Here is a 26,518-nt window from a genome sequence, read left to right as displayed (position 1 = left end):
AAAAGAGACATCTTCAAAGGAGGGTACAATTTGAATAGAACTCCTTTAAGGGATTTAAAAAATTTAGGCTGGGCGCCGTGACTCACGCCTGTAATCCCAGGACTTTGGGAGGCCAAGGTGGGTGGATCACTAGGTCAAGAGATCGAGACCATCCTGGCCAACATGGTGAAACCTCGTCTCTACTAAAAATACAAAAATTAGCTGGGCATGGTGGCTCGCACCTGTAGTCCCAGCTACACAGGAAGCTGAGGCAGGAGAATCGTTTGAACCTGGGAGGTGGAGGTTGCAGTAAGCTGAGATTGTGCCACTGCACTCCAGCCTGGTGACAGAGTGAGACTCCATCTCAAAAACAAATAATTCACTTAGTAATACTGAATATGGAGATAGAAAAAATATTATATATAATATTCAAACATACCTACACAGATATACACAAATATAAACACATAAACGTAAAAACACAAAGATCTTATAGCTTTCGTTCCAAAATGGTAGTCGTCAGTAAAACACAGTAATACAAACTCACTGGTTTCTCTCTCTCTCTCTCTCTCTCTCTCTCTATATATATATATATAGTATACATACATATATATACATACATATGTATTTTTTGAGATGGAGTCTTCTTGCTGTCGCCAGGCTGGTGCAGTGGTGCAATCTCAGCTCACTGCAACCTCTGCCTCTTGGGTTTAAGCGATTCTCCTGCCTCAGCCTCCCAAGTAGCTGGGACTACAGGGGAGTGCCACCACACCTGACTAATTTTTTTTGTATTATTAGGAAAGACGGGGTTTCACCATATTGGCCAGGCTGGTCTCGAAATCCTGACCTTGTGATCTGCCCGCCTCGGCCTCCCAAAGTGTTGGGATTACAGGCGTGAGCCACCATACCTGGCCCCAAAAAAAGACTTTTAAAAGAGTTTTCATTTGCCCAGTTTCCAAACAGTTTCATTTTTTTCTCTTTAGGTGGTTGTTTTTGCAGGATTTTAAGTCCCTTTAGGGGAGGGAGCCCTAATGTTTAAGTGACTGAAGTGCTGAAGTGGAAAAAGTTCTAGCAGGTTGGATGGAGGGCCAGAGTGGCCTGAATGGGGACATATCAAAGGAATCAAGGAAACTGGAGAAAATATCAAAGGTGGCAAAAGGAGGAAGGGAGAGCAGAAGCAAATGGAAAGGAGAAATCTCAGAGGGGCCTGTTTGGGGAGATGGCAAGTTTCCCAAAGAAACCAATGAAGTTGTCCTTTATCCTTAGCAAAAATCATGGCAATACAGAAAGGAAGCAGGAGGCAGAGCTGATAGAGGGCAGGGACTCCGGAAGAGGGGATTCAGGGGACCGAGAAGATCCCAGGGGAGAAGCAGGATCCAATAGACAGAATATCAACTTCCGATTATACCATCTTCTTTTTTGTTTTTTAGAGACAGAGTCTCAGTCTGTCGCCCAGGCTGGAGTGCAGTGGCGCGGCCTTGGCTCACTGCAACCTCCGCCCTCTGAGTTCAAGCTATTCTCCGGCCTCAGCCTCCCGAGTAGCTGGGATTACAGGCGCCTGCCACTGCGCCTGGCTAATTTTTTGTATTTTTAGTAGAGACGGGGTTTCATCATGTTGGCCAGGCTGGTCTTGAACTCCTGACCTCATGATCCACTCGCCTCGGCCTCCCAAAGTGCTGGGATTACAGGCGTAATCCCAGCTGGGCACTAAGCCACTGTGCCCAGCCCCGATTATGCCATCTTCTGATCATAGAGCTGTAAAAAAAAAAAAATCCTTTCAAATATCTCATTATCAGTTTTCAGCCAGAACAGATAGTACATATTCCTGGCAGTACTGAACACTCTTCCCTACCACCACCCTGCCCACCCACCACTTTTCTTCTTGTAAACCAAAGGTACCTACCAAGCAACTCAGAACCAAAACCAGTAAGCATTTTATGACTTAACCATGGACAAAAGAGACATCCTCAAGGCTGGGCACAATGGCTCATGCCTGTAATCTCAGCACTCTGGGAAGTCAAGGTGGGAGGACCACCTGAGGCCAGGAGTTCCGGACCAGTCTGGGCAAGACCCTGTCTCTTAAAAAAGAGAGAGAGAGAGAGAGAGAAAGAAAGACACCCTCCAAAGAGGGTGCACAAAGATTCAGCACTCTCAAATCCAGACCACTTGCAAAGACAAGTCAAAAGAAAGAAGGCACCTTTGGGTTTTTTTTTTTTTTTTTTTTTTTGAGAAGGAGTCTCGCTCTGTCACCCAGGCTAGAGTACAGTGGCGCAATCTTGGCTCACTGCAACCTCCACCTCCTAGATTCAACAGATTCTCCTGCCTCAGCCTCCCGAATAGCTAGGATTACAGGCATGCTCCACCACACCTGGCTAATTTTTTTTGTATTTTTAGTAGAGACGGGGTTTCACCATGTTGGTCAGGCTGGTCTCTAACTCCTGACCTCATGATCTGCCCGGCTCAGCCTCATAAAGTGCTAGGATTACAGGCGTGAGCCACCGTGCCCAGCCAGAAGGCATCTTTGTTGACACAGGTGACTAAGGATGTCATCTCGTACAGAACACTGTCACGTCTCCAGTCACGGACTGGTTCATCTATCACACCAATGAATACTGAGACAACAAAAACCCCTTATGGACTAGGCCCACTTATTACAAACTCCTCTGTCATGGTCAGAAAAAGAGAAGGTTCAGAACCTTCTCTTTGGCCGCGCATGGTCCCTCATGCCTGTAATCCTAACACTTTGGGAGGCTGAGACAGGTGGATTGAGGCCAGGAGTTCCTGACCAGCTTGGGTGAGTCCCTGTATCTTAAAAATAAAAGAGACCAGGCGCGGTGGCTCACGCCTGTAATCCCAGCACTTTGGGAGGCCGAGGTGGGCAGATCACCTGAGGTCAGGAGTTCGAGACCAGCCTGACTAACATGGTGAAACCCTGTCTCTACTAAAAATACAGAAATTAGCTGGCATAGTGGCAGGTGCCTGTAATCCCAGCTACTCAGGGGCCGAGCCGAGATCCCGCCATTGCACTCCAGCCTGGGTGACAGAGCAAGACTCCGTCTCAGAAAAGAATTAAAAAAAAAAAAAAAAAAAGAGACCACTCTGCACAACATGGTGAATCCCCCTCTTTACTAAAAATACAAAAAAAATTACCTGGGCATGGTAGTGTGTACCTGTAGTCCCAGCTACTCAGGAAGCTGAGGCAGAAGAATCGCTTGAGCCCAGGATGCAGAAGTTGCAATAAGCCAAGATCATGCCACCATGCCACTGCACTCCAGCCTGGCTGAAAGAGCAAGACTATTAAAACAAAAAACAAACAAATAAACAAAAACCGAACCTTCTCTTTTTCTGACCAGGACAGAGGAGTTTGTAATAATGCAAGCTGTTACTTGCAACCCTAACACAAGCTGTCCTAAAGCAAGCTGTCACTTGCACCCACTGGCTATTCAGAGATCGGGGAGAATATTCTCACTGGTCATAAAGCCAAGCTCTCAGGACACAAACAAAACAAACAGGAAAGAGTTAAGTGTGCCTGGGAGGAAAGGATCAATAACAAACGGTTACCCCTCAACCAAATTTAAGCAAGAGTCACAATCCGGACACAATATTTTCTTCCACTAATTTGAATTTGGAAAGGAAGAGACAAGAAGTTTTCACCTTCCACTCTCAGCTGAGTACTACAGGCAGCGATGTGAGACAGTCAACCTTGGTAAGAATGCTTACCTTTTGCCAGTTGTCCCAAGTGGGGTGTCTTTGCCACCCCACTTGTTTGTTGGGTGCCAGAAAGAGGAGGGGGAAAAGGTAATATTTTTTCCTCACCCATCACAAGGTTCCTGGTTGACACCCCTCTAACAAAGGACAGATTAACAAGAGAAAAGCATATCAATTTAATATAAATTTTATATGACACAGTAGCCTTAAGAAAAAAGCCCCAGTGTCCAGCGAGGGGTCCGTTCTCTGCCTTTTTCTTTTTTTTTGAGACGGAGTCTCGCTCTGTCGCCCAGGCTGGAGTGCAGTGGTGCGATCTCAGCTCACTGCAAGCTCCGCCTCTCGGGTTCACGCCATTCTCCTACCTCAGCCTCCCAAGTAGCTGGGACTACAGGTGCCCACCACCATGCCTGGCTAATTTTTTGTATTTTTAGTGTTAGGCATCACTGTGTTAGCCAGGATGGTCTCGATCTCCTGACCTCGTGATCCTCCCGCCTCGGCTTCCCAAAGTGCTGGGATTACAGGCGTGAGCCACTGCGCCCGGCCGATTCTCTGCCTTGAAGATGGTGCTTATTACAGTGTCCTCACCTGGCAAAAGTGGGGGATGAGCTCCTTCGAACCTCTTTTATACACTGATCCTATGGTGAGGACTTCACCCTCATGACCTAAACCCCTCCCAAAGGCCATACTTTATAATAGTATCACACTGAGGATTCAGTTCCAACATAGGAATTTTGGGGGTACCAACATTGAGACCACAGTGGCATTCCTTTTTTTTTTTTTTTTTTTTTGAGACGGAGTCTCGCTCTGTTGCCCAGGCTGGAGTGCAGTGGCGCAGTCTCGGCTCACTGCAAGCTCCGCCTCCCAGGGTCACGCCATTCTCCTGCCTCAGCCTCTCCGAGTAGCTGGGACTACAGGCGCCCGCCACCACGCCCGGCTAATTTTTTGTATTTTTTAGTAGAGACAGGGTTTCACTGTGGTCTCGATCTCCTGACCTCGTGATCCGCCCGCCTCGGCCTCCCAAAGTGCTGGGATTACAAGCGTGAGCCACCGCGCCCGGCCAACACAGTGGCATTCTTGTTGCTGCCCCAGGATTCCTTTTCCTCTCCTCTCTGGGTCCACCCTTACACCTGGTCCCATTGGGCCTTGGAGATCAGTCTTCCCCTACCTGGAGCCAAGCTGGGCCTCATCTTCCCCGAAACCTGCTCTTGCTCTGGCTCCCCTGTAGCCAGGGTGGGCCTACTTCCCCACCCATCTCCTGGGCTCATTCTTCACACATCACTGGGCTTATACTGGGGAACCTGCTTCCTTCCCAGGTTTCTAGCCTGCTCCACTCTCGTCTTCACTCCCTGCCTGTCTGAGACCACAGCACTGTGGCTGGCTCCCTACTCAGTCTTCCTCTCCACCATGTTGACATCTGCCCACCCTGGCTACAGGGTGCCCTCAGGGCTAAGTCAAGCCTCCAGAGGGCAGGGTCGGCTCTCCAACCTTCCCTTCAGGCTCAGAAAATTCTGGAAACCTCCACACCACTCACTTTGAAGGATCTCACTTCCACATTTGCTGACACTGTCGGCTTGCTGGAATGCTTTTCTTAATCCCAAAGTCCTCCTCTGTTACACAGTAGGGGGGTCTCCTCCAGAAAGCCTTTCTAGGAGGAAGCCCACTCCCATTTGGAACCTCTGCCTCTGGAAGCCAATCCCGTTCTCTTGATCCTTGTCTGGGACCCTCAGTTATCTCTCTGGACTCAGCCAGGACAGCAATTCTCTTCCGTGTATTTTCCTCCTTTCACATTCCCCTTCCACTTTTTTTTTTTTTTTTTTTTTTAGAGGGAGTCTCGCTCTGTCACCAGGCTGGAGTGCAGTGGCGCGTGATCTCGGCTCACTGCAACCTCTGCCTCCCGGGTTCAAGCGATTGTCCTGCCTCAGGCTCCCGAGTAGCTGGGACTACAGGTGCGCGCTACCACGACCGGCTAGTTTTTGTGTGTGTGTTTTGGTAGAGATGGGGTTTCACCATGTTGGCCAGGATGGTCTCCATCTCCTGATCTCGTGATCCGCCTGTCTCGGCCTCCCAAAGTGTTGGGATTACAGGCACCAGCCACCACGCCCGGCCCCACCTTTCTTTTTAACCATAAGCCATCTCCAGCCACATCCTCCCCCCACCACTCTCTCCAGTCCCTCTCAAATCCACAGTGTGGGACACTCCAACCTTATCCCATCAGGAGGCTCTGTGGCTCCAAGCTCTGGGCGCAGCCATTACGGATACGCCTTGGAGGATGGGACCTGCTCGGAGGTGAGGTGGAGAAAAATGAATGCCAAGACCCGCGCACGGACCTCTGGGACCAGGCTTTAAGACTGGGAATTAGATTTACTGCAAAATCTCAGTAAAGGAACAGGCACACAAACTAGCACCTGTTCACTCTGGCGGTGTTCGGCGATTCTCCCCGATATCCCGCAGGGGGCGCGCTACGGTCAGCGGCACCGACCGCGGAAGGTGCAGGCGCGGGAGGGAGGGAATGAGCGCGTGACGAAGGCAACAAGAGGAGGAGAGGAGGAAAGAAGGGAATCAAAGAGGGAGGGAGGCAATGGGAGAAAGGGAGAGGGAGGGAGGGAAAGAGGGGGGGAAGGTGAGACAGGGAGGGAAGGAATGAGAGAGGGAGGGGAGAACTAGAGTGAAGGAGGGAGGGAAAAGGAATGAGAGAGGGAGGGGATGAGAGGGGGAGAGGGAGGGAGTGAATGAGTGAGGGGGGAAGGGAATGGGGGTAAGATAGGAAGGGAGGGAATGAGAGAGTGAAGGAGGGAGGGAGGGAATGAGAGGGGGGAGTAAGAGAGGAGAGAAGAGAGTGAAGAAGGGAATGAGGAAAGAGGAGGGAGGATATGAGCGGGGAGGGAGATAGTGAGGAAGGGCAGGAGGGAGTGAGTCGAGGAATGAGGGCAGGACCGAGGCAAGGAAAGAGTCAGTGGATTCAGACGGCGCGACTCTCGACAAATTCGCTCATTCGTTGATTCGGCCCCGCCAAGTGCCAGGTGCCGCGCTAGTGCGGGGACTCACTGAGCCTTGGCGATCGCTGCTGTCCTCCGCAGAGCGCCGGAGGGGAACCGCCCCCTGTCTCCCCGCCCCAGGGCCGCCCCCGCGCTGCCACCGGGCCCGGCCGGGAACCCCCGGGCCTGCGTCCGGCCCGCCCGGCGCCTGCGCGGCGCGTTCACGTGACGGCCGAGGCCCCCGCCCCGCGCGCGCCTCTCGCCCCGCCTCCTGCCTCCCGCTTCCCGCCTCCCGCCTCCCGCCTCCCGCCTCCCGCCTCACGCCTCCCGCCTCCCGCCTCCCGCCTCCCGCCTCCCTCCTGCTGCGAGTGCGGCCTCGGCTAGCGGCGGCACCAGGTCAGCTGCGAGGCGTGAGCCGGCAGGGCCGGGCGGCGGCGAACGCGGGGGGCGGGCAGCAAGCAGGCATCGCTGGGCAGGGGACAAGCTAGCGGCGCGGAGTCCGAGGGGCGCGGGGGCGGGCTCGGGCCGGAGGCGCGGGGGCGGCGACCTGAGGAGAGCCTGCGGCCTGACGTGGCGGGGACGCGGCCGGCGGGATCCCCGGGCGCGGGCGCGTAGGGGCCGGGATCTGGCGCTCGGCCAGGGGCCAGGGTGCGAGGCCTCCTTAGCGCGGCTGCGGGCGCGCCGGCCTCCTGGCACCCGGGCGGGCCCTGTTGCCTGCTGCAGGTCCGAGTGCGGCCTTCCTGGCCGCGGCCCTCCGCGCTGGAGCGGGCGGCCTTGCAACAGGCAGGCGACTTGGGGCCGGCATGACGAGCCTCAGTTCCCTGGATCGGGCCTGGGGACTGCAGCCGTAGGAGCCCAGCCTCGCCGGCTTGCCCGGTTTCCTGAGAGGAGCCAGAGATCGCTCTGTCAGTGCAAAATCACCAGAGCGCGAAGCGTCGGCTGCCAGTTCTGACCATTTTAGATCCGGTGCGGGCCGAGCCGAGTGGATCTGGGGCGGGCAGCGGGGCACCGCCACCTTCCGCGTGAGCTCCTCCCTGGGCGCCCTGGCTCCGGCCCTCCGCGGGGCCGGGCCTGGGCGCGCCGAGTGCCTCCAAGTCGGCTCCCTGGGAGATTCTTCCAGAGCGCACCCTTTGGAAGGCTGCCCGGCTGGGAATCAGGACCCACTCCCTCTCCTCTACCCCAGCCGCCCCCTTTGCCTTTGTGGCCGACCTTGCTTCATGCTGCCAAGGATTGAGTTTCTTTGAGGGGATACTGCTCGTTCGGGGGCCCTACAGAAGACTGAGGGTATCTACTCAGTAAAATGTTACCGAACTGAAAGTTCCTCTGAAATGATTTTGACTGTGCCATCCATCACTTCATAAAAATTCATCTTATATCCTTCAGTTTGTAGCTATGTGGCACCTTAAGCTTCCTTTCTTCTCCCCACTGAAACTTCGAACAGTACAAAACAGGGGGAACTTGGCTTGTGATGACTAAAATTGGGGATATGAGACTGGGGAAGAGCTTCAGGCTAGAGTAGCCGTGTGTCAAGTGAAAATGGGGCCCAGGGGCGGGCGCCGTGACTCATGCCTGTAATCCCAGCACTTTGGGAGGCCAAGGCTGGCAGATCACCTGAGGTCAGGAGAGACTAGCCTGGCCAACATGGTGAAACTCTGTCTCTACTAAAAATACAAAAATTAGCTGGGTGTGGTGGTACGCGCCTGTAATCTCAGCTACTTGGGAGGCTGAGGTGGGAGAATCGCTTGAACCCAGGAGATGAAGGCTGCAGTGAGCCAAGACCCTACCACTGCACTCTAGCCTACACCATATAATGAAACCTCTTCTCGACAAAGAAAATTTGAAAAATTAGCCGGGCGCAGTGGTGAGCTCCTGTTGTTCCAGCTTCTGATGAAGCTGAGATGGGAGGATCACTTGAACCTGGAAGCTTGAGGCTGCAGTGAACCTCAAGCTGTCTCACCCCAGATAGCCAGGACTACAGGTGTATACCACCATGCCTAGTTAATTTTTAAATTTTTTGTAGAGAAAGGGTCGCGCTATATTGCCCAAGGTGGTCTTGAACTCCACCTACCTGGACCTCCCAAGGCACTGGGATTACAGGCATGAGCCACCATGCCCAGCCTACTTTGCACTTTTTTTTTTTTTTTTTTTTTTTTGGGAGGGACAAAGTCTGGCTCTGTCGCCCAGGCTGGAGTGCAATGGTACAATCTTGGCTCACTGCAACCTCCACCTCCTGGGTTCAATCGATTCTCCTGCCTCAGCTTCCCCCTTCCTAAGCCTTCCGAGTAGCTGGAATAACAGGCTTGCGCCACCACGCCCCGCTAATTTTTGTATTTTTAGTAGAGATGGGGTTTCCTCATGTTGGCCAGGCTGGTCTTGAACTCCTGACCTCAGGTGATCCTCCCATGTTGGCCTCCCAAAGTGCTGGGATTGCAGGCATGAGCCACTGTGCCCAGCCTACTTTGCACGTTGTTTTTTTGTTTGTTTGTTTTTTGGTTTTGAGATGGAGTCTCGCGCTGTCATGCAGGCTGCAGTGCAGTGGCGCTATTCTCCTGCCTCAGCCTCCCAAGTAGCTGGGATTATAGGCGCCTGCCACCGTGCCTGGCTAATTTTTTGTATTTTTAGTAGAGATGGGGTTTCACTATGTTGGCCAGGCTGGTCTTGAACTCCTGACCTCATGATCCGTCCGCCTCAGCGTCCCGAAGTGTTGGGATTACAGGCGTGAGCCACCACGCCCGGCCACTTTGCACATTTTGACTGTTGCCTAATGTTCTGTCAAATCACTGTGCCATGACATCTGTTCTCCTGAGGGCGGACGTTTTGGTGATTTAAAACCTTATAGATGTGGTTTTAAATGTTTTAAATGTTTCACCCTGTGCTGTGCTCCTTCACAGCAGAGAATTGATTCATTTTTTGGCACATCCCCCTTAGCCCCTAGTTAGGTTTCTTAAATTGTACTTGGTAAATGTGCTTTGCCTGCCCATGGACGATGCCTTTCTGTTTTACCGTACTCGTTCTTGCAGTAGGTGTTTAGGGAGTAGCTGCCATTTATCCCTTCCCAAGAGAGCAGAGGCACTACTATGCTCACATAAAGTGAGGAGCCACCTGGGGGCTTGATGTCTGTTGGGGTAGTCAGTTGTGGAGGTCACCCTCAGAGAAGGAGGCCCTCTTGACTCTGCGGTGGTCATGGTGGTGATGAGAAAGCTGAGGCGTGGATATATGAGACAAGTGCCCAGAGTCTGTCATTAGCAAGTGGTGCAGCCAGCCATGGGGGCTTTTGAGATGTTTGTGAGATAAAGCCTCACCCCTCAAGAAGCCGGAATCTCCTTGTGGTGGGTAAATAGGCAGGTTTGGGCTGGGCGCAGTGGCTCACGCCTGTAATCCCAGCACTTTGGGAGGCCAAGGCAGATGGATCACCTGAGGTCGGGAATGCGAGACCAGCCTGACCAACATGGTGAAACCCCGTTTCTGCTAAAAATGCAAGAAAATTAGCTGGGTGTGGTGGCGCATGCCTGTAATCCCAGCTACTGGGGAGGCTGAGGCAGGAGAATCACTTGAACCTGAGAGGCAGAGGTTGCAGTGAGCCGAGATTGCACCATTGCACTGTAGCCTGGGTGACAGAGCGAGACTCCGTCTAAAAAAAAAAGGCAGGTTTGAATGGTGGGGCATATTTGTCATGTTCTCTGTACAACGATAGAGGGAGAAGTAATTGAGCTAGACCTTGACCAATATGGGACTATGAGAGACAGAATGGCCTAGATGGGTGACGAAAGGTGTTCAGGGGATGATAGGTATCCCTTTTGGACTAAGGACTACTGATGGGGCTGAGTAGGTAAGGCTTGAAGGAGAACAGCCTGGGGAGGGTGAGACAAGAGGTAGGGAAACTGGTCAGACCACTGCTGTGGTCTGACCCAGAGTGGTGGCCCTGGAGGAGTAGAGGGTGGCTGTCTGAGATGGAGGAGAGGTGAAGGAATCAGAACTAGTGGGTTCATAGGGCACATGGGTTAGAAAGGAAAAATATCATTAAGACAGTGAGGTTTCCAAGATGGAAATGGTAGCTTTGATAACAAAATTAGACAAGTTGGAGGGCTTACTAGCTAGATTAGGCACTGAGCTGTAGGTGAAACTGGGAATATGAACCACTGGGAAAGACGGGTGGGCTCGAGCAGGGTGTGTGGGATGAAAGAGAGAGGTCAGAAAAGGGAGAATTATCATAGGTCAGAGTTTCCAGGCAAGAGAATCCTAAGTGAGAGGTGGTCATGGGGGATACACCTTGGCTCTGGCCATCTCTGGGGCCTTGGTGAGAAAGATGAGCCAGCCCAGGGACAGGGAGAGGAATGGGTGGGTGGCTGGGTAGAGGTCCCAGGTCCTGGAGGCAGACTGAGGGGCAGGCACGGATAACTGAGTATGTTTGATGGGAAGCAGTGGAGCATCCAAGGGGTGGGGTGGGTGGTGACCCTGAGTCTCAGTAGTGAAGAGAGAGACTTCTTCTTTCTGGCAAGTTTTATATTAGCATCTATTTTTCATTTTTTCTTTTAAAGATATATAATCATGTGCCACACAGTGACGTTTCAGTCAGTGACAGACCAGACCACATGAAGGATAGTGGTCCCATATTTTTACTGTACCTTGTCTATATTTAGATACACAAATAACATTGTGTTACAGTTGCCTATAGTATTCAGTACTGTGATATTGTGAAATATATATTTGGTCTTGTCTCATTTCTTGGCATGCAACTTCTAAAATCTTTGGACTCTCCGGAGTAATGCCTTTTTGTATGCTGGCCAGCAGCCCCTAGGTAGCTTCAGGATGGGAGCTGGTGACAGGAAAGGCCAAGGCAGGCATAGGAGGGTTGGGACTTTCAGCCTCACCTCTCAACCTCCGGAGAAGGGAGACGGGCTGAAGATTAAGTTCATCACCAATGGCCAGTGATTTAATCAGTCATGCATACATAATGAAGCTTCCATAAAAATTCTAAATGACTGGGTTTGGAAAACTTCTGGATAGTTGAACACATGGAGGCTCCTAAAGGATGATGTTCCTGGAGAGGGCCTGGAAGCTCTGCACCACTTCCCACATGTCTGGCCCCATGTATCTCTTCATCTGTATCCTTTGCAATACCCTTTATAACAAACCAGTAGACATGAGTATTTGCCTGAGTTCTGTGAGTCGCTCTAACAAATTAATTGAACCCAAGAAGGGGATCTTGGGAACCCCAATTTATAGCCTATTGGTCAGAAGCACAGGTGAAACAACCTGGGAGACTCAGCCCTCAACCTGTGGGATCAGACACTGTCTCCAGGTAGATAGTGTTAGAGTTGAATTAGCGCAGGGGTCCCCAACTCCCAGGCCTCAGACCTGTATCAGTCCGTGGCTGGTTAGGAACCAGGTGGCACAGCAGGAGGTGAGCGGAGGGCAATCCAGCACTACCACCTGAGCTCCACCTCCTGTCAGATCAGAGGTGGCATCAGATTCTCATAGGAGCACAAACCCTGTTGTGAACCATGCATGTGAGGGGTCCAGATTATGTGCTCTGAAAGAGAATCTAGCTAATGCCTGATAATCTGAGGTGGAACAGTTTGATCCCGAAACCATTCCCTGACCCCGTGGAAAAATTGTCTTCCACAAAAGTGGTCCCTAGTGCCAAAAAGATTAGGGACTGCTGAATTAGAAGACACCCAGCTGGTATCTGTGGCAGAATTGATTGCTTGCTTGTTAATGGGGAAAAACCCTCACACATTTGGTCACAGAAGTCTCCTGTGTTTGTTGTTGTGGTATAAGAGGAGAGGAAAAACAGTGTGTTTTTTTCATTTGGAACTACAGTAACATGCTGTACAAGTATGTAGCTTAGCAGCAATTGGCTGTACCTTATGGCCTAGATGTGTAGTAGTCTCTACCATCTAGGTTTGTGTAGGTGTACCCTGTGATGTTCACACACTGAGGAAATTGCCTCCAGCGATGCATGTCTCAGAATGTATCCCCAACATTAAGTGATGCATGACCGAAGGTAGTTGGAGAGTAAACATATTTTGGGGAGAGGAAAGTAGGATGAAGTGAGGTGGAGAAGACAGATGTTCACATCTTGTAGCTGACTGTGCTGTGCCTATAGAGCCTGCAGCTTGGCCATGCCTTGCAGTGTGGGACTGGCCACTCCCTGACCTGAGCAGCTGGCTATCCACAGTCACTTTTGGTTGGTCCATGGCAAAAGTGCATTTGCAGTAGGTTCGTTTTACTGGTTAGGTTTTAGAGGCTCCTATTCAAATCAGTTTGCAGTTTTTGAACGTACTGACTCAATTATTAGAAGATAACCTTTAATTTAAAAGGCAATGCAGATGAATTTAAATGCATCAGGTTAAATCACAGTTACTGTGCTTGACTCTCAGAATTTCAGTAAAAGAAAGTAGGCCCTGGAAATGCCACCCCCTTGGCACCTACCTCCCAGACTCCTGGCTCTGTGTCTCCTGACCACTACTCAGGTCCTGCCATTTTTATGCATCCATTACTATGAGGAAGAACCCAATTTTGTTCATTCAATGGGAGGGAGGAAGAGCTCTTGAGAACCTGGTGTATGCTTATGCTTCAGGTTCATTGTTTTACCAATTTTAGAATACCCCAGTGGGGTGGGTACTTTTATCTCTCTTTTTACAATTGGGGAGCTCGAGGCTTAGTTTGGTCATGTTGTAAGTCCCTGTGGGGCTCCAACCCAGGTCAGTCTGTTTCCCAAAACCCTTCTGTTTGACTTTGCCGCTGAAGAAGATACAATGAGATAAAGAGTCTTGGGCATGATGGCACACAGGTCATCAGGAAGAAGGCCATCAGGAAGTTGGACTAGAGGTGGGAGAGGAGAAGGAATTAGGGGATTTGGAAATAGAGGGAAAACAGGTGAGCCTGAGGGAGGCACAGGAGCAAGGGGAGCAACAGAGCTGGCCAGTCCGTGTGTGGTGGGTCTGATGCCTGCCTGCTCACCCCTGTCCCCTGTTTTGCCAACTGTCAGGCCACAGTGGTAAGCTGTGGCTGTCAGGATGGCGGAGGAGCAGGAGTTCACCCAGCTCTGCAAGTTGCCTGCACAGCCCTCCCACCCACACTGCGTGAACAACACCTACCGCAGCGCACAGCACTCCCAGGCTCTGCTCCGAGGGCTGCTGGCTCTCCGGGACAGTGGAATCCTCTTCGATGTTGTGCTGGTGGTGGAGGGCAGACACATCGAGGCCCATCGCATCCTGCTGGCTGCGTCCTGCGATTACTTCAGGTGAGTTCACTAGAACTGTTTGTAAGAAGAATAACAAAGGTAATCCTGGCTCTGCTAGTAAAGGTACTGGCGGTGACAGTGGCTGGTCTCCTGCTCACCTCAGAGCCTCCCCTACTCCTTGTGGTTATGACTTAGTCAACAAGTATGAGAGACAGAAGGGGGTCTTAGAGTTCATTTTTCATTCAGCGATCCTGTCTCTTGGGCTTTGCCTCCCCTCCCCTCCCCTCCCCTCCCCTTCCCTCCCCTCCCTTCCCTTCCCTTCCCTTCCCTCTCTTTTCCTTTTCTCTCTCTTTTCTTTCCTCCTTTCTCTCCTCCCCTCCCCTCCCCTCCCTTACCGTTCCTCCCCTCCCTCAGTAATTATTGCTGTGTATGCATCACCTTCTGGCTCACACGTCTTATCCCTCAGGTGTTAGCCTCTGGCCCTCCCAGTGAGCTCTGTGGCCCCTCTGGGGTTTCTTATGGCCTCCTTCGTGACCCCATCCCAGCACTTGGCACAGTGTGAGGAACCACTGGCTTATCTGTCTTTTCCACTGGGTTGGAATCTGTCTCTTATCCCTAGCGCCTAACGTGGTTTTCACATATTCAAACAATACCCATGGCTTAAATGAATAAATTTATGTGCACAGATAGCAGATCAGTACACCATTTGCTCTATTGTCTGCACTGCTCTGCACTCAAGGAGGTGGGTGTCGCCACCCTTATTTCACATAGGTGGCATGAGCCTGAGAAGGACTGAGGGCCACTCGTGGTCCCCAGCAAGGTTGTCATGGGACTCCAAGCCTGAGGTGTTCCATTCTAGCTCTGATTCTGTTTGATCATTTTGTCTTCAAGGCTTGGTTGTAGTTCTCTCTCTCTTTCTCTTTATCTCTCTCTCTCTCTCTTTAATTAGGAACTATCAAGCAAAATATGTATGGTTTAAGTGCCTTCTGTCTCTAGAAGGAGTTTTGGAGAATGTGACCCAGTGGTGGCTTGGTGCAGATGTGTCCAGGAGCAGCAGAGTTCTTTCAGTTCACCAGGGAAATTCAGCTGAGGCCTTTAATAAGCATTAAGATAACATACAGGACAGTGGGTAGGGTAGAGGAGCTGAGGGCCCCCTGCAGGGGACTTAGGACCTGTATAGGAGAGGATGGCCAGAGGCTGCGGAGCCTGTGGGATCCCCTGGGCTCACTCTCTCAGCCCTTCTTGATTTAGTGTCATACCACTCTTTCTGAAGATAACAGTGTAGGCACTGCCTTTCCCTAATCTGTCAAAAACCTTATGTGGCTTTCCACGTCCTCCAGGAGCAATTTCTAGCCCTTTCCACAGCCCCCCCTTGGGTAAACCTCTTATGAGAGGTGTCCTGCTCTCCGAGACGATTACAATGCATCACTAACACCCCCGCATCCCTCCATTTCCATTGGGAAGGGGAGCGGGAGAGTGGCAACATTATTGGAAGAGCCCAGAGTCATCTCAGAGGTGTGTGTGTGTGTGTGTGTGTGTGTGTGTGTGTGTGTGTGTAAATAAGAAATAGAGGCCAGGCGCGGTGGCTCACACCTGTTAATTCCAGCACTTTGGGAGGCCGAGGCAGGTGGATCACTTGAGGCCAAGAGTTTGAGACTAGCCTGGCCAACATGGTGAAACCCTGTCTCTACTAAAAAAAAAAAAAAAAAAATTACCTGGGTGTAGTGGTGGGTGCCTATAATCCCAGCTACTTGGGAGGCTGAGGCAGGAGAATTGCTTGAACACGGGATGCTGAGGTTGCAGTGAGCCGAGATTGCGCCACTGCACTCCAGCGTGGGCGACAGAGCAAGACCCTGTTTCAAAAAAACAAAAAAGAGGCTGGATGTGGTGGCTTACGCCTGTAATCCTAGCACTTTGGGAGGCCGAGGCAGGTGGATCACCTGAGATTAGGAATTCGAGACCAGCCTGGCCAACATAGTGAAACCCCGTCTCTACTAAAAATACAAAAACTAGTGGGGCGTGGTGGCACACGCATGTAATCCCAGCTACTTGGGAGGCTGAGGCAGGAGAATCACTTGAACCCAGGAGGCGGAAGTTGCAGTGAGCTGAGAAAGAGGCCAGGCTCGGTGGCTCACTCCTATAATTCCAGCACTTTGGGAGGCCGAGGAGGGTGGGTCACTTGAGGTCAGGAGTTGGAGACTAGCCTGACCAACATGGCAAAACGCCGTCTCTACTAAAAATACAAAATTAGCTGGGCGTGGTAGCACATGCCTGTAATCCCAGCTACTCAGGAGGTTGAAGCAGGAGAATTGCTTGAACCCGGGAGGCAGAGGTTGCAGTGAGCAGAGATCGCGCCACTGCATTCCAGCCTGGGCAACAAGAATGAAACTCTGTCTCAAAAAAAAAAAAGAAAAGAAATAGACCATTCCCAAGTGTTAGCATGTTTATTATTTGTTTTAGTTACTTGTGAAATGTTAAAATGATAAAGGACTGTTTTTTTCCCAGTATGACTGGTAAAGATGTGTGAGAGGCTTGTAATATTTGATATAGACAAGGGTAGAGAGAAGGGCATTTAGAGGTGGGCTGGCCCATAGTTTAGGGCCCTACAGTTGTATGTTGGGTATCTATGTAGGTGTCATTCCCGTGGGACGATGCACCCAGTGCTGAAACATGGTGCAGGACAGAGCCCTTCTGTTCTGTGTTATCCAATGGAGCCACTTGCAAACTGGGCAATGTGGTGTGTCTACTGATAGGGAGTGAAAAACATCAGGACCTGGTGGAAGATGATCCCACCATGAAGATCTGGAAGGATCTTGCTGCACCCTGGGGACTGAGCAAAGGGCAAAGGGAGAGGGAGGCTGACTTTCTTCTGTTTACTGCATTGTCTGAATGATTTTACAAAAAAACATAAATTTCTTTTTTTTTTTTTTTTTTGAGACAGAGTCTCACTCTGTCACCCAGGCTGGAGTGCAGTGGTGTAATCTCGGCTCACTGCAACCTCTGCCTCCGGGTTCAAGCAATTCTCCTGCCTCAGCCTCTTGAGTAGCTGGGACTACAGGTGTGCGCCACCACGCCTGGCTAATTTTTTGTATTTTTAGTAGAGACAGGGTTTCACCATGTTGGCCAGGCTGATCTCGAACTCCTGACCTTGTGATTTGCCGTCCTCGGCCTCCCAAAGTGCTGGGATGACAGGCGTGAGCCACACCATGCCCAGCCTTTTGTTTGTTTGTTTGTTTGTTTTGAGATGTAGTCTCACCCTGTCCCCCAGGCTGTAGTGCAGTGGGGCAGTCTCGGCTCACTGCAACCTCTGCCTCCCAGGTTCAAGTGATTCTCCTGCCTCAGCCTCCTGAGTAGCTGGGATTACAGACGTGTGCCACCAAACCGGCTAATTTTTGTATTTTTAGTAGAGACGGGGTTTCGCCATGTTGGCCAGGCTGGTCTTCAACTGCTGGCCTCAGGTGATCCTCCTGCCTTGGCCTCCCAAAGTGTTCGGATTACAGATGTGAGCTACCATGCCTGGCCTCTTCTCTGCCTTTTCTGTGCTGTGGAATTTTTCTTCTTTGGCCCGTCTGAGATGCCTCCTCTGGAGAGCTTTCCCTAATTGTCCGTTGCTGTTTCCCAGGTGGAGGAATCTCAGTTTTCCTGAAGGACAGAGAGCTGTACTGCCCTGCTGCAGGAAGCCTCCTCTGCTCTTTCTGTGTACTCTGTACATGATTTAGGAGTTGGATGGCCAGACTACATCTTCTTTTTTTGACTTTTGTTAATAAGTTTTCATTGCACACTTACTTTGGCTCCCCTGACCCTACACCCACCTTGTATGCTTCTGAAGTGGTTTCTCCTCCCCTCCTGGACCCTTATAGTCTGAAGAGCCCAAGGGCTCTGTCCTTTTTATACAACCTCCACGGGTCACCTGGTCCCTCCCGTAGTTTTCATACCATCTGTGAATTATAAAAGACTGCTTTGCTGAACTCAATGTCTGTTACTTTAAAAGTTTGGATACAACTGATGATTTTATTTTTAAAAAATTAATAGCACTTTATCCCCAAAAGAGAGAGAAAGTTGTATTCCCCACAGAACACAAAGCCCAGATGTTTCCCAGGGTAGGTGTGCCTTTTATGAAAAGACTCCAATGCCATTTAAATTTTTTCAGAGCAGTTTCAGAAAAAGAAAAAAATTTGTTTTTTGATTAGCTGGGCATGGTGGCATGGCCTATAGTCCCAGCTACTTGGGAGGCTGAGGAGGGAGGATAGCTTGAGCTTGAGAGGTTGAGGCTGCAGTGAGCCATGATCACACCACTGCACTCTAGCTTGGATGACAAAGTGAGAAAGCTCTTTTCTCTTAAAAAAAAAAAAAAAAAAAAGGCTGAGCACAGTGGCTCACACCTCTATAACCCCAGCGTTTTGGGAGGCCAAGGTGGGCAGATTGCTTGAGCCCAGGAGTTCGAGACCAGCCTGGGCAACGTGGCGAAACCCCATGTTTACAAAAAATACAAAAATTAGGGCTGGTCATGGTGGCTCATGCATGTAATCCCAGCACAATGGGAGCCCAAGGCCGGCAGATCACTTGAGGCCAGGAGTTCGAGACCAGTGTGGCCAACATGGCAAAACCCCTTCTCTACTAAAAATACAAAAATTAGCTGGGCATAGTGGTGCACACCTGTAATTCTAGCTACTCAGGAGGGTGAGGCTCGAGAATTGCTTGAGCCTGGGAGGTGGAGGTTGCAGTGAGCTGAGATCACGCCACTGCACTCCAGACTGGATGAGAGAGTGAGATTCTGCCTCAAAAAGAAAAAAACAAAGCTGGGCACGGTGGCTCATGCCTATAATCCCAGCACTTTGGGAGGCTGAGGCGGATGGATCACCTGAGGTCCAGAGTTGGAGACCAGCCTGGCCAACACGGCGAAACCCCATCTCTACTAAAAATACAAAAATTAGGTCGTCGGCAAAGCCTGAGTCCTGTCCTCTCGCTCCCCTCCCCAGACAGCATGAGCTTCACCACTTGCTCCACCTTCTCCACCAACTACCGGTCCCTGGGCTCTGTCCAGGCTCCCAGCTATGGCGCCTGGCCGGTCAGCAGCGTGGCCAGCGTCTATGCAGACGCCAAGGGCTCTGGTTCCTGGATCTTCGTGTCCCGCTCCACCAGCTTCCGGGGCAGCATGGGGTCTGGGGGCCTGGCCGCGGGGATGGCTGGGATCTGGCAGGAATGGGAGGCATCCAGAACGAGGAGACCACACAAAGCCCGAATGACTGCCTGGCCTCCTACCTGGACAGAGCGAGGAGCCTGGAGACTGAGAACCGGAAGCTGGAGAGCAAAATCCAGAAGCACTTGGAGAAGAAGGGACCCAGGTCAGAGACTGGAGGCATTACTTCAAGACCATCAAGGACCTGAGGGCTCAGATCTTTGCAAATACTGTGGACACCGCCCGTATCTTTCTGTAGATCGACAATGCCCGTCTTGCTGCTGATGACTTTAGAGTCAAGTATGAGACAGAGCTGTCCATGCACTAGTCTGTGGAGAGCGACATACATGGGCTTCTCAAGGTCATTGATGACACCAGTGTCCCTCAGCTGTAGCTGGAGACAGAGATCGAGGCTCTCAAGGAGGAGCTGCTGTTCATGAAGAAGAACTATGAAGAGGAAGTAAAAGGCCTACAAGCCCAGAGTGCCAGCTCTGGGTTGACTGTGGAGGTAGATTCCCCCAAATCTCAGGACCTCGCCAAGATCGTGGCAGACATCCAGGCTCAATATGACGAGCTGGCTCAGAAGAAACGACAGGAGCTGGACAAGTACTGGTCTCAGCAGATTGAGGAGAGCACCACAGTGGTCACTATGCAGTCCACTGAGGTTGGAACTGCTGAGATGACAATCACGGAGTTGAGACGTACATCCAGTCCTTGGAGATCAACCTGGACTCCTTGAGAAATCTGAAGCCCAGCTTGTAGAACAGCCTGAGGGAGGTGGAGGCCTTCTATGCCCTGTAGATGGAGCAGCTCAATGGGATCCTGCTGCACCTAGAGTCAGAGGTGGCACAAATCCGGGCAGAGGGGCAGTGCCAGGCCCAGGAGTACGATGCCCTAGTGAACATTAAGGTCAAGCTGGAGGCTGAGATCACCACCTACTGCCGCCTGCTGGAAGATGGAGAGGACTTCAATCTTGGTGATGCCCTGGACAGCAGCAACTCCATGCAAACCATCCAAAAGACCAACACCCGCCAGATAGTGGATGGCAAAGTGGTGTCTGAGACCAACGACACCAAAGTTCTGAGACATTAAGCCACCAGAAGCAGGGTATCCTTTGGGGAGCAGAAGGCCAATAAAAAGTTCAGAGGTCAAAAAAAAAAAAAATAGCCAGGTGTCATGGCGCATGCCTGTAATCCCAACTACTTGGGAGGCTGAGGCAGAAGTACCGCTTGAACCTGTGGGGCAGAGGTTGCAGTGAGCCGAAATCGCACCACTGCACACCAGCCTGGGCGACAGAGTGAGACTCTCTCAAAAAAAAAAAAAAAAGAACAAAACAAAACAAAACATAAATTAGCCAGGCACACCTGTAGTCTCTGCTTCTGGGGAGGCTAAGGTGGGAGAATCGCTTAAACCTGGGGAGGTCGAGGCTACAGTGAGCCATGAGTTGTGAGTGTGCCACTGCACTCCAGCCTGGGTGACACAGCAAGACCTTGTCTCAAAAAAAATTGGTTTCATGCTAGGGAATTTGTCTTACTAGTTACATGCCAGGGAATCATGGCATTCATCAATTCATGGCATTCATCAATTCATGGCAACCCAACATATCTGCATACATGTCTATATAGCATATCTGCAGACATGGTGAGCAGGCATGTGATAACATTCAGCATCCATTCTCACAGTTAAAAAGTTTTTTGAGCAGGGCGTGGTGGCTTAAACCTATAGTCCCAGCTACTTGGGAGAGTAGGCCGGAGGATTGCTTGAGCCCAGGAGTTCTGGGCTGCAGTGTGCCATGCCAACAGGGTATCCACACTAAATTTGGCATCAATATGGTGACCTTCCTGGAGCAGGGTTGCCTAAAGAGGTGTGAACCGGCCCAGGATGGAAATGGACCAGGTCAAAACTCCCATGCTGATGAGTAGTGGGATCATGTCACTGCACTGCAGCCTGGACACCATAGCAAGGGTCCATCTCTCAAAAACAAACAAAAACTAAAAAAATTTTGGGCCAGGCAGGGTGGCTCACACCTATAACCCTAGCACTTTGGGAGACTGAGTTTCAGTTCTGGAGTTTGAGATTAGCCTAGGCAACATGGCAAAACCCTATCTCTACAAAAAATACAAAAATTAGCTGGGCATGGTGGCACACACCTGTAGTCCCCACTACTTGGGAGGCTGAGGTGAGAGGACTGCTTGAGCCTAGAGGTCGAGGCTGCAGTGAGCCAAGCCAAGATGGTGCCACTACAGTCCAGCTTGCGTGACAGAGTGAGACTCCATTTCCAAAAGAAAAAAAAAAATTTTTTTTTTTTTTTTTTGAGATGGAGTCTCTCTCTGTCGCCCAGGCTGGAGTGCAGTGGCGTGATCCCTGCTCACTGCAACCTCCGCCTACCAGGTTCAAGTGATTCTCCCACCTCAGCTTCCTGAGTAGCTGTGACTACAGGTGCATGCCACCACACCCGGCTAATTTTTGTATTTTTTGAAAGAGACAGGGTTTCACCATGTTGGCCAGGCTGGTCTCGAACTCCTGACCACAGGTGATCCACCCACCTCGGCCTCCCAAAGTGCTGGGATTATAGGCATGAGCCACCGTGCCCGGCCTATTTTTATGTATTATTGTTTTTTCGACTAGTCAAGTGCAGTAGTGAGAAGGGGGAACAGAGAAGAATAAGGAGTTTGATCTGTTACTGACTATGAACAATCAACTGAGATAACTCAGCTAGCTTTGGCCCAGCCAAACGTCTTAAAGAAATGTTTGGCGTAGGCAGGGTGTGGTGGCCCACGCCTGTAATCCCAGCACTTTGGGAGGCCGAGGCGGGCGGATCACGAGGTCAGGAGATCGAGACCATCCTGGCTAACACAGTGAAACTCCGTCTCTACTAAAAATACAAAAAATTAACTGGGCGTGGTGGTGGGTGCCTGTAGTCCCAGCTACTTGGGAGGCTGAGGCAGGAGAATGGCATGAACCCCGGGGGGCGGAGCCTGCAGTGAGCTGAGATCGCGCCACTGCACTCCCGCCTGGGTGACAGCGAGACTCCGTCTCAAAAAAAAAAAAAAAAATCTGTGTCAATCCAAGCACCCACACCCTGCTCAGGGCGGGCAGTGCTTGAAATGTTGCCATCTGCACTGCTGCCAATATAGTCCCAGAGGTGCCAGCAGAAGAATCAGACAGAAGTGCATGCACCAGCACAGTCCTGGAAAGTCCAGGAGAGCCAGCCAGATCACTATAAAGAGCATGGGAAAGTGTCCCGAGGGCTTGGCCATGCATGGAATGAAATGTCTGGGAATAAATGTAACAAATATGTGCCAGGTCTGTAGGAAGATGACTTACAAGACTTCCAAATAGACCCAGAGGATGGCTGGACAGTTAAAAAGGTCCACTGTGTCCATTATAAAAAGGCTATTTATCTCTGCATTAACCCAGATGTTTAACATAACCCCCCAAAATACCAAGAGGGTTTATTTGGGGCAATTACAGAAACTTGATTCTAAAATTCAAATGTAAAAAGCTTGCAGTGGCCAGGAAATTGTTGAAAACAAAAGTAACGAAAGGAGACTATTCCTGTCCTATGTGATAAAGATAGCCTCAAAAATTAGAGCAAGGGGCCGGGTGCAGTGAGTGACTCACGCCTGTAATCCCAGCACTTTGGGAGGCCAAGGCAGGTGGATCACAAGGTCAGGAGTTCAAGACCAGCCTGGCCAACATAGCGATAACCCCATCTCTACTGAAAATACAAAATTAGCCGAGTGTGGTGGCACATGCCTGTAATCCCAGCTACTCGGGAAGCTGGAAGGCAGGAGAATCTCCGGAACCCGGGAGGTGGAGGTTGCGGTGAGCCGAGATCGCGCCGCTGCACTCCAGCTTGGGCAACAGAGTGAGACTTCGTCTTAAAAAACAAAAATTATAGGAAGGAGGGAAGATGACAGAGTTGCCATCTAGAAAAACAAAGTTGGACCCTTGCTTCATACCTTATACCAAAATAAATTACAGGTGGATCAACAGTTTTAAATGTGAAAGATTCAATAATAAAAACACTAGAGGAAAATATGGGAAATGTTTTCTGAATAGTCTCAGAAAGAAAAAGCCTTTCTAAGTTTGACACAAAACTCAGAGGCAAGTAAATGATAAATCTGACAACATTGAAAACGAAGATAGGCTGGTCCGAAGGTAGTGTGAGTTACCTCAGTTGATTGTTCACAGTCACAGATCCAACTCCATGTTCTAATTTTTCACCTTCCCACTACTGCACTTGACTAAAGTTAAAAAAAAAAAAAAAAAGACAAATTTCTGCATGGCAAAAAAGCAATACAAAATCAAAAGATCAGGGAAACTCCTCATCAGAAAAAGGGCAGATTTCTTCAAATTGATAAGACAGTCTAACAGAAAACTGACTAAGAATCTGAACTGTTCAGAAAAGAAAATGGAAATGGCTCTTTAACATATGAGGAGATTTTCTGTACCTTATGTGATAAGGTTTTTCCCTCTTGTGGTGGTGAGTTAGAGCTGGTGTCTTCCTGGGTTGGGGGTAGAGGGTACAGGTACCAGGCCCTGCTATCAGGAATGATGTAAAAACAGCAACTTGACAATACTATCAAAGTATAAATGTATGCAAACCCTTCGACCCAGCAACTGTATTTGTGGAACTTAATCCTGGCATATGCATACTCAGCATGTTGTAAGGGTGAGGCTGTTCATCATGTGAAATAACTGGACATTACAAGTAACCTAAATATACCCCTGTAGAAGTGGGTTAAAGAAGTGAGAGCTGGCTGGGCGCGGTGGCTCACGCCTGTAATCCCAGCACTGTGGGAGGCTGAGGCGGGTGGATCACCTCAGGTCAGGAGTTTGAGACCAGCCTGGCCAATGTGGTGAAACCCTGTCTCTACTAAAAATACAAAAATTAGCCGAGCATGGTGGCACACGACTGTAATCCCAGCTACCTGGGAGGCTGAGGCAGGAGAATTGCTTGAACCCGGGAGGCGGAGGTTGCAGTGAGCCGAGATTGCACCATTGCACTCCAGCCTGGGCGACAAGAGCGAAACTCCATCTTAAAAAAAAAAAAAAAAAGTGAGACAGCCTTTGCAAAGAGTGAGGCAGTCCCGTGTACATGGACATGGATCAGTCTCCAAGCTATATTGTTAAGTAAAAACTGGGCTGGGGGCAGTGGCTCACGCTTGTAATCCCAGCCCTTTGGGAGGCCGAGGCGAGCAGATCATGAGGTCAGGAGATCAAGACCATCCTGGCTAACATGGTGAAACCCTGTCTCTACTAAAAATACAAAAAATTAGCCAGGTGTGGTTGTGGGCACCTGTAGTCCCAGCTACTTGGGAGGCCAAGGCAGGAGAATCAGTTGAACTCAGGAGGCGGAGGTTGCACTGAGCCAAGATCGCACCACTGCACTCCAGCCTGGGCAACAGAGCGAGACTTCGTCTCAAAAAAAAAAAAAAAAAAAAAAAAATGCGAAGTGAGATGTGGAATATGACTGCCCTGGGTATAGTGCAGCCCTGGGAGGGGAACTGACTGATGTCTGGGAGCAGAGGCAAGGGGACTTTCACCACAACCTGTACTGTATTTTTTTTGTGTGTGTGACAGAGTTTCACTCTTATTGCCCAGGCTGGAGTGCAATGGCACGATCTTGGCTCACTGCAACCTCCGCCTCCTGGGTTCAAGCGATTCTCCTGCCTCAGCTTCCTGAGTAGCTGGGATTACAGGCATGTGCCACCATGACCAGCTAATTTTGTATTTTTGGTAGAGATGGGGTTTCTCCATGTTGGTCAGGCTGGTGTCGAACTCCGGACCTCAGGTAATCCGCCCGCCTCGGCCTCCCAAAGTGCTGGGATTACAGGCGTGAGCCACTGCGCCCGGCCTAACCTATACTGTATTTTAAATCTGGTACCATGTATATGTATTACCTAGTCAAAAAAATAAATAAAATGTAAAAATAGCTTCTCTTATCATCTTCCTGTTGCTGTCATATTTAAACTTCAGCCCCAGTTGCCGGCCTCTTACCTCCAAACACCTAATCAGTGTCTACACTTGGAGGTTTCACAGGTATCTCACACTGATCACGCAATCATGGGACTCCCAGCAGTCCAGATTTTCTTCCATCAGTAAAGGGTCCTCATCGGCCCAGTAGAGGGCCTTGAGTCCTCCCAGGTCTTCCTAAATTCAGTCTGTCAGTAGGTTCTCTGTGCCATGTCCTAGGGTAGTCTCAGCTTCTGCTTTCTAGCTGCAATGCCTTCCCCAGGGCCAGGGTCACCCTTGGCCTCTAGGCCCACAGGAATCTCAGACCTAATTGGTCTTCCAGGGGCTCCTCCTCCAGCACCTGAGTCGGAAAGCCAGTCAGCTCACATCACTCTGTGGGTAAATTCCTCAAGAGCATCCCATAATGCTCAGATTTCAATCTGGACTGTACCTACCCTAGAGGTAGGGGGACCTGGCTGCAAGGCCTGCCTGCCCATCCCACCTTCTGCTCACTTCCTCGTCATCTTGGCTGCCTTGCATGCCAAGCTCTGCCTTGCCCCAGAACTTGTACACCTGTCTCCACCACCTGGAACTCCCTCCCCGGCTGCCTACACCCTCTCAGCCTTATCCTTAGGTCTCAGTTCCTCAGATGGGGCTGTCCCTGCTCCTTCTCATCATTCCACCTACCCCTCTTCTAACCAGTGACTCTCAGGTCAGATGCCCTGCTGGGTTCATTCTTAGCATTTATTTATATATATATATTTTTTGAGACAGAGTCTTGCTGTGTCACCCAGGCTGGATCGCAGTGGTGTGATCTCGGCTCACTGCAGCCTCCGCCTGGGTTCAAGCGATTCTCCTGCCTCAGCCTACCGAGTAGCTGGGATTATAGGCGCCTACCACCATACCCAGCTAATTTTTGTATTTTTAGTAGAGACAGGGTTTCGCCATGTTGGCCAGGCTGGTCTTGAATTCCTGACCTCAGGTGATCTGCCCCCCTTGCCCTCCCAAAGTGCTGAGATTACAGGCATGAGCCACCACGCCCAGCCAATTTTTGTAATTTTTGTAGAGACAGGATTTCACCATGTTGCCTAGGCTGGTCTTGAACTCCTAGGCTCAAGGGATCTGCCTGCCTTGGCCTCCCAGAGGATTGGGATTAGAGGTGTGAGCCACCGCGCCCAGCTATTTTACCAGTTTACTTGACTATAACTCCTTCTGCTCTTTGTTTTTTGTTTTGTTTTGCTTTTTGAGACAGTCTTGCTTTGTTGCCCAGGCTGGAGTGCAGTGGCGCAATCTTGGCTCATGACACCCTCTCTCTCCCAGGTTCAATCAATTCTTGTGCCACAGCCACCAAAGTAGCTGGGACTACAGATGCACAACATCACGCCCGGCTAATATTTGTATTTTTAGTAGAGACGCAGTTTCACCATGTGGGCCAGGCTGGTCTCGAACTCCTGACCTGAAGTGATTTGCCTGCCTTGGCCTCCCAAAGTGCTGGGATTACAGATGTGAGTCACCATGCCTGGCCTT

At 50.5% G+C, this 26,518-nt stretch overlaps 2 protein-coding genes and 1 pseudogene across 6 annotated transcripts in view; 2 read left to right on the top strand and 1 right to left on the bottom strand.

Moving 5' to 3' along the window:
* Nucleotides 1-6,915, bottom strand: part of LOC129468523 (mediator of RNA polymerase II transcription subunit 15) — a 101,627-nt gene extending 94,712 nt beyond the window's left edge. Inside the window, exon 1 of the mRNA XM_055254181.2 lies at nt 6,733-6,915. The gene's annotated coding sequence lies outside the window, so the exon portion shown is untranslated. The remainder of the gene's footprint in view (nt 1-6,732) is intronic.
* A 170-nt stretch (nt 6,916-7,085) lies between these two features.
* Nucleotides 7,086-26,518, top strand: part of KLHL22 (kelch like family member 22) — a 50,379-nt gene continuing 30,946 nt past the window's right edge. Inside the window, exons 1-3 of one of the 5 annotated variants that reach the window (XM_055254190.2) lie at nt 7,086-11,767; nt 13,054-13,138; nt 13,657-13,911. In XM_055254190.2, the coding sequence (XP_055110165.2) occupies nt 13,076-13,138; nt 13,657-13,911 (318 nt within the window). In that variant the 5' untranslated portion in view covers nt 7,086-11,767; nt 13,054-13,075. Of the gene's footprint in view, nt 13,912-26,518 lie in introns of all 5 variants that reach the window. The other 4 variants (XM_055254189.2, XM_063623581.1, XM_055254188.2 and 1 more) reach the window with 4 other exon arrangements.
* LOC134733567 (keratin, type I cytoskeletal 18-like) lies at nt 14,228-20,374 on the top strand (annotated as a pseudogene).

This window comes from Symphalangus syndactylus, chromosome 18 (assembly GCF_028878055.3).
Source record: "Symphalangus syndactylus isolate Jambi chromosome 18, NHGRI_mSymSyn1-v2.1_pri, whole genome shotgun sequence".
In the NCBI taxonomy this organism is placed as follows: Eukaryota; Metazoa; Chordata; class Mammalia; order Primates; family Hylobatidae; genus Symphalangus; species Symphalangus syndactylus.
Note: the sequence above shows the minus strand (reverse complement) of the source record. Positions and strands in the feature narration are given on the sequence as shown.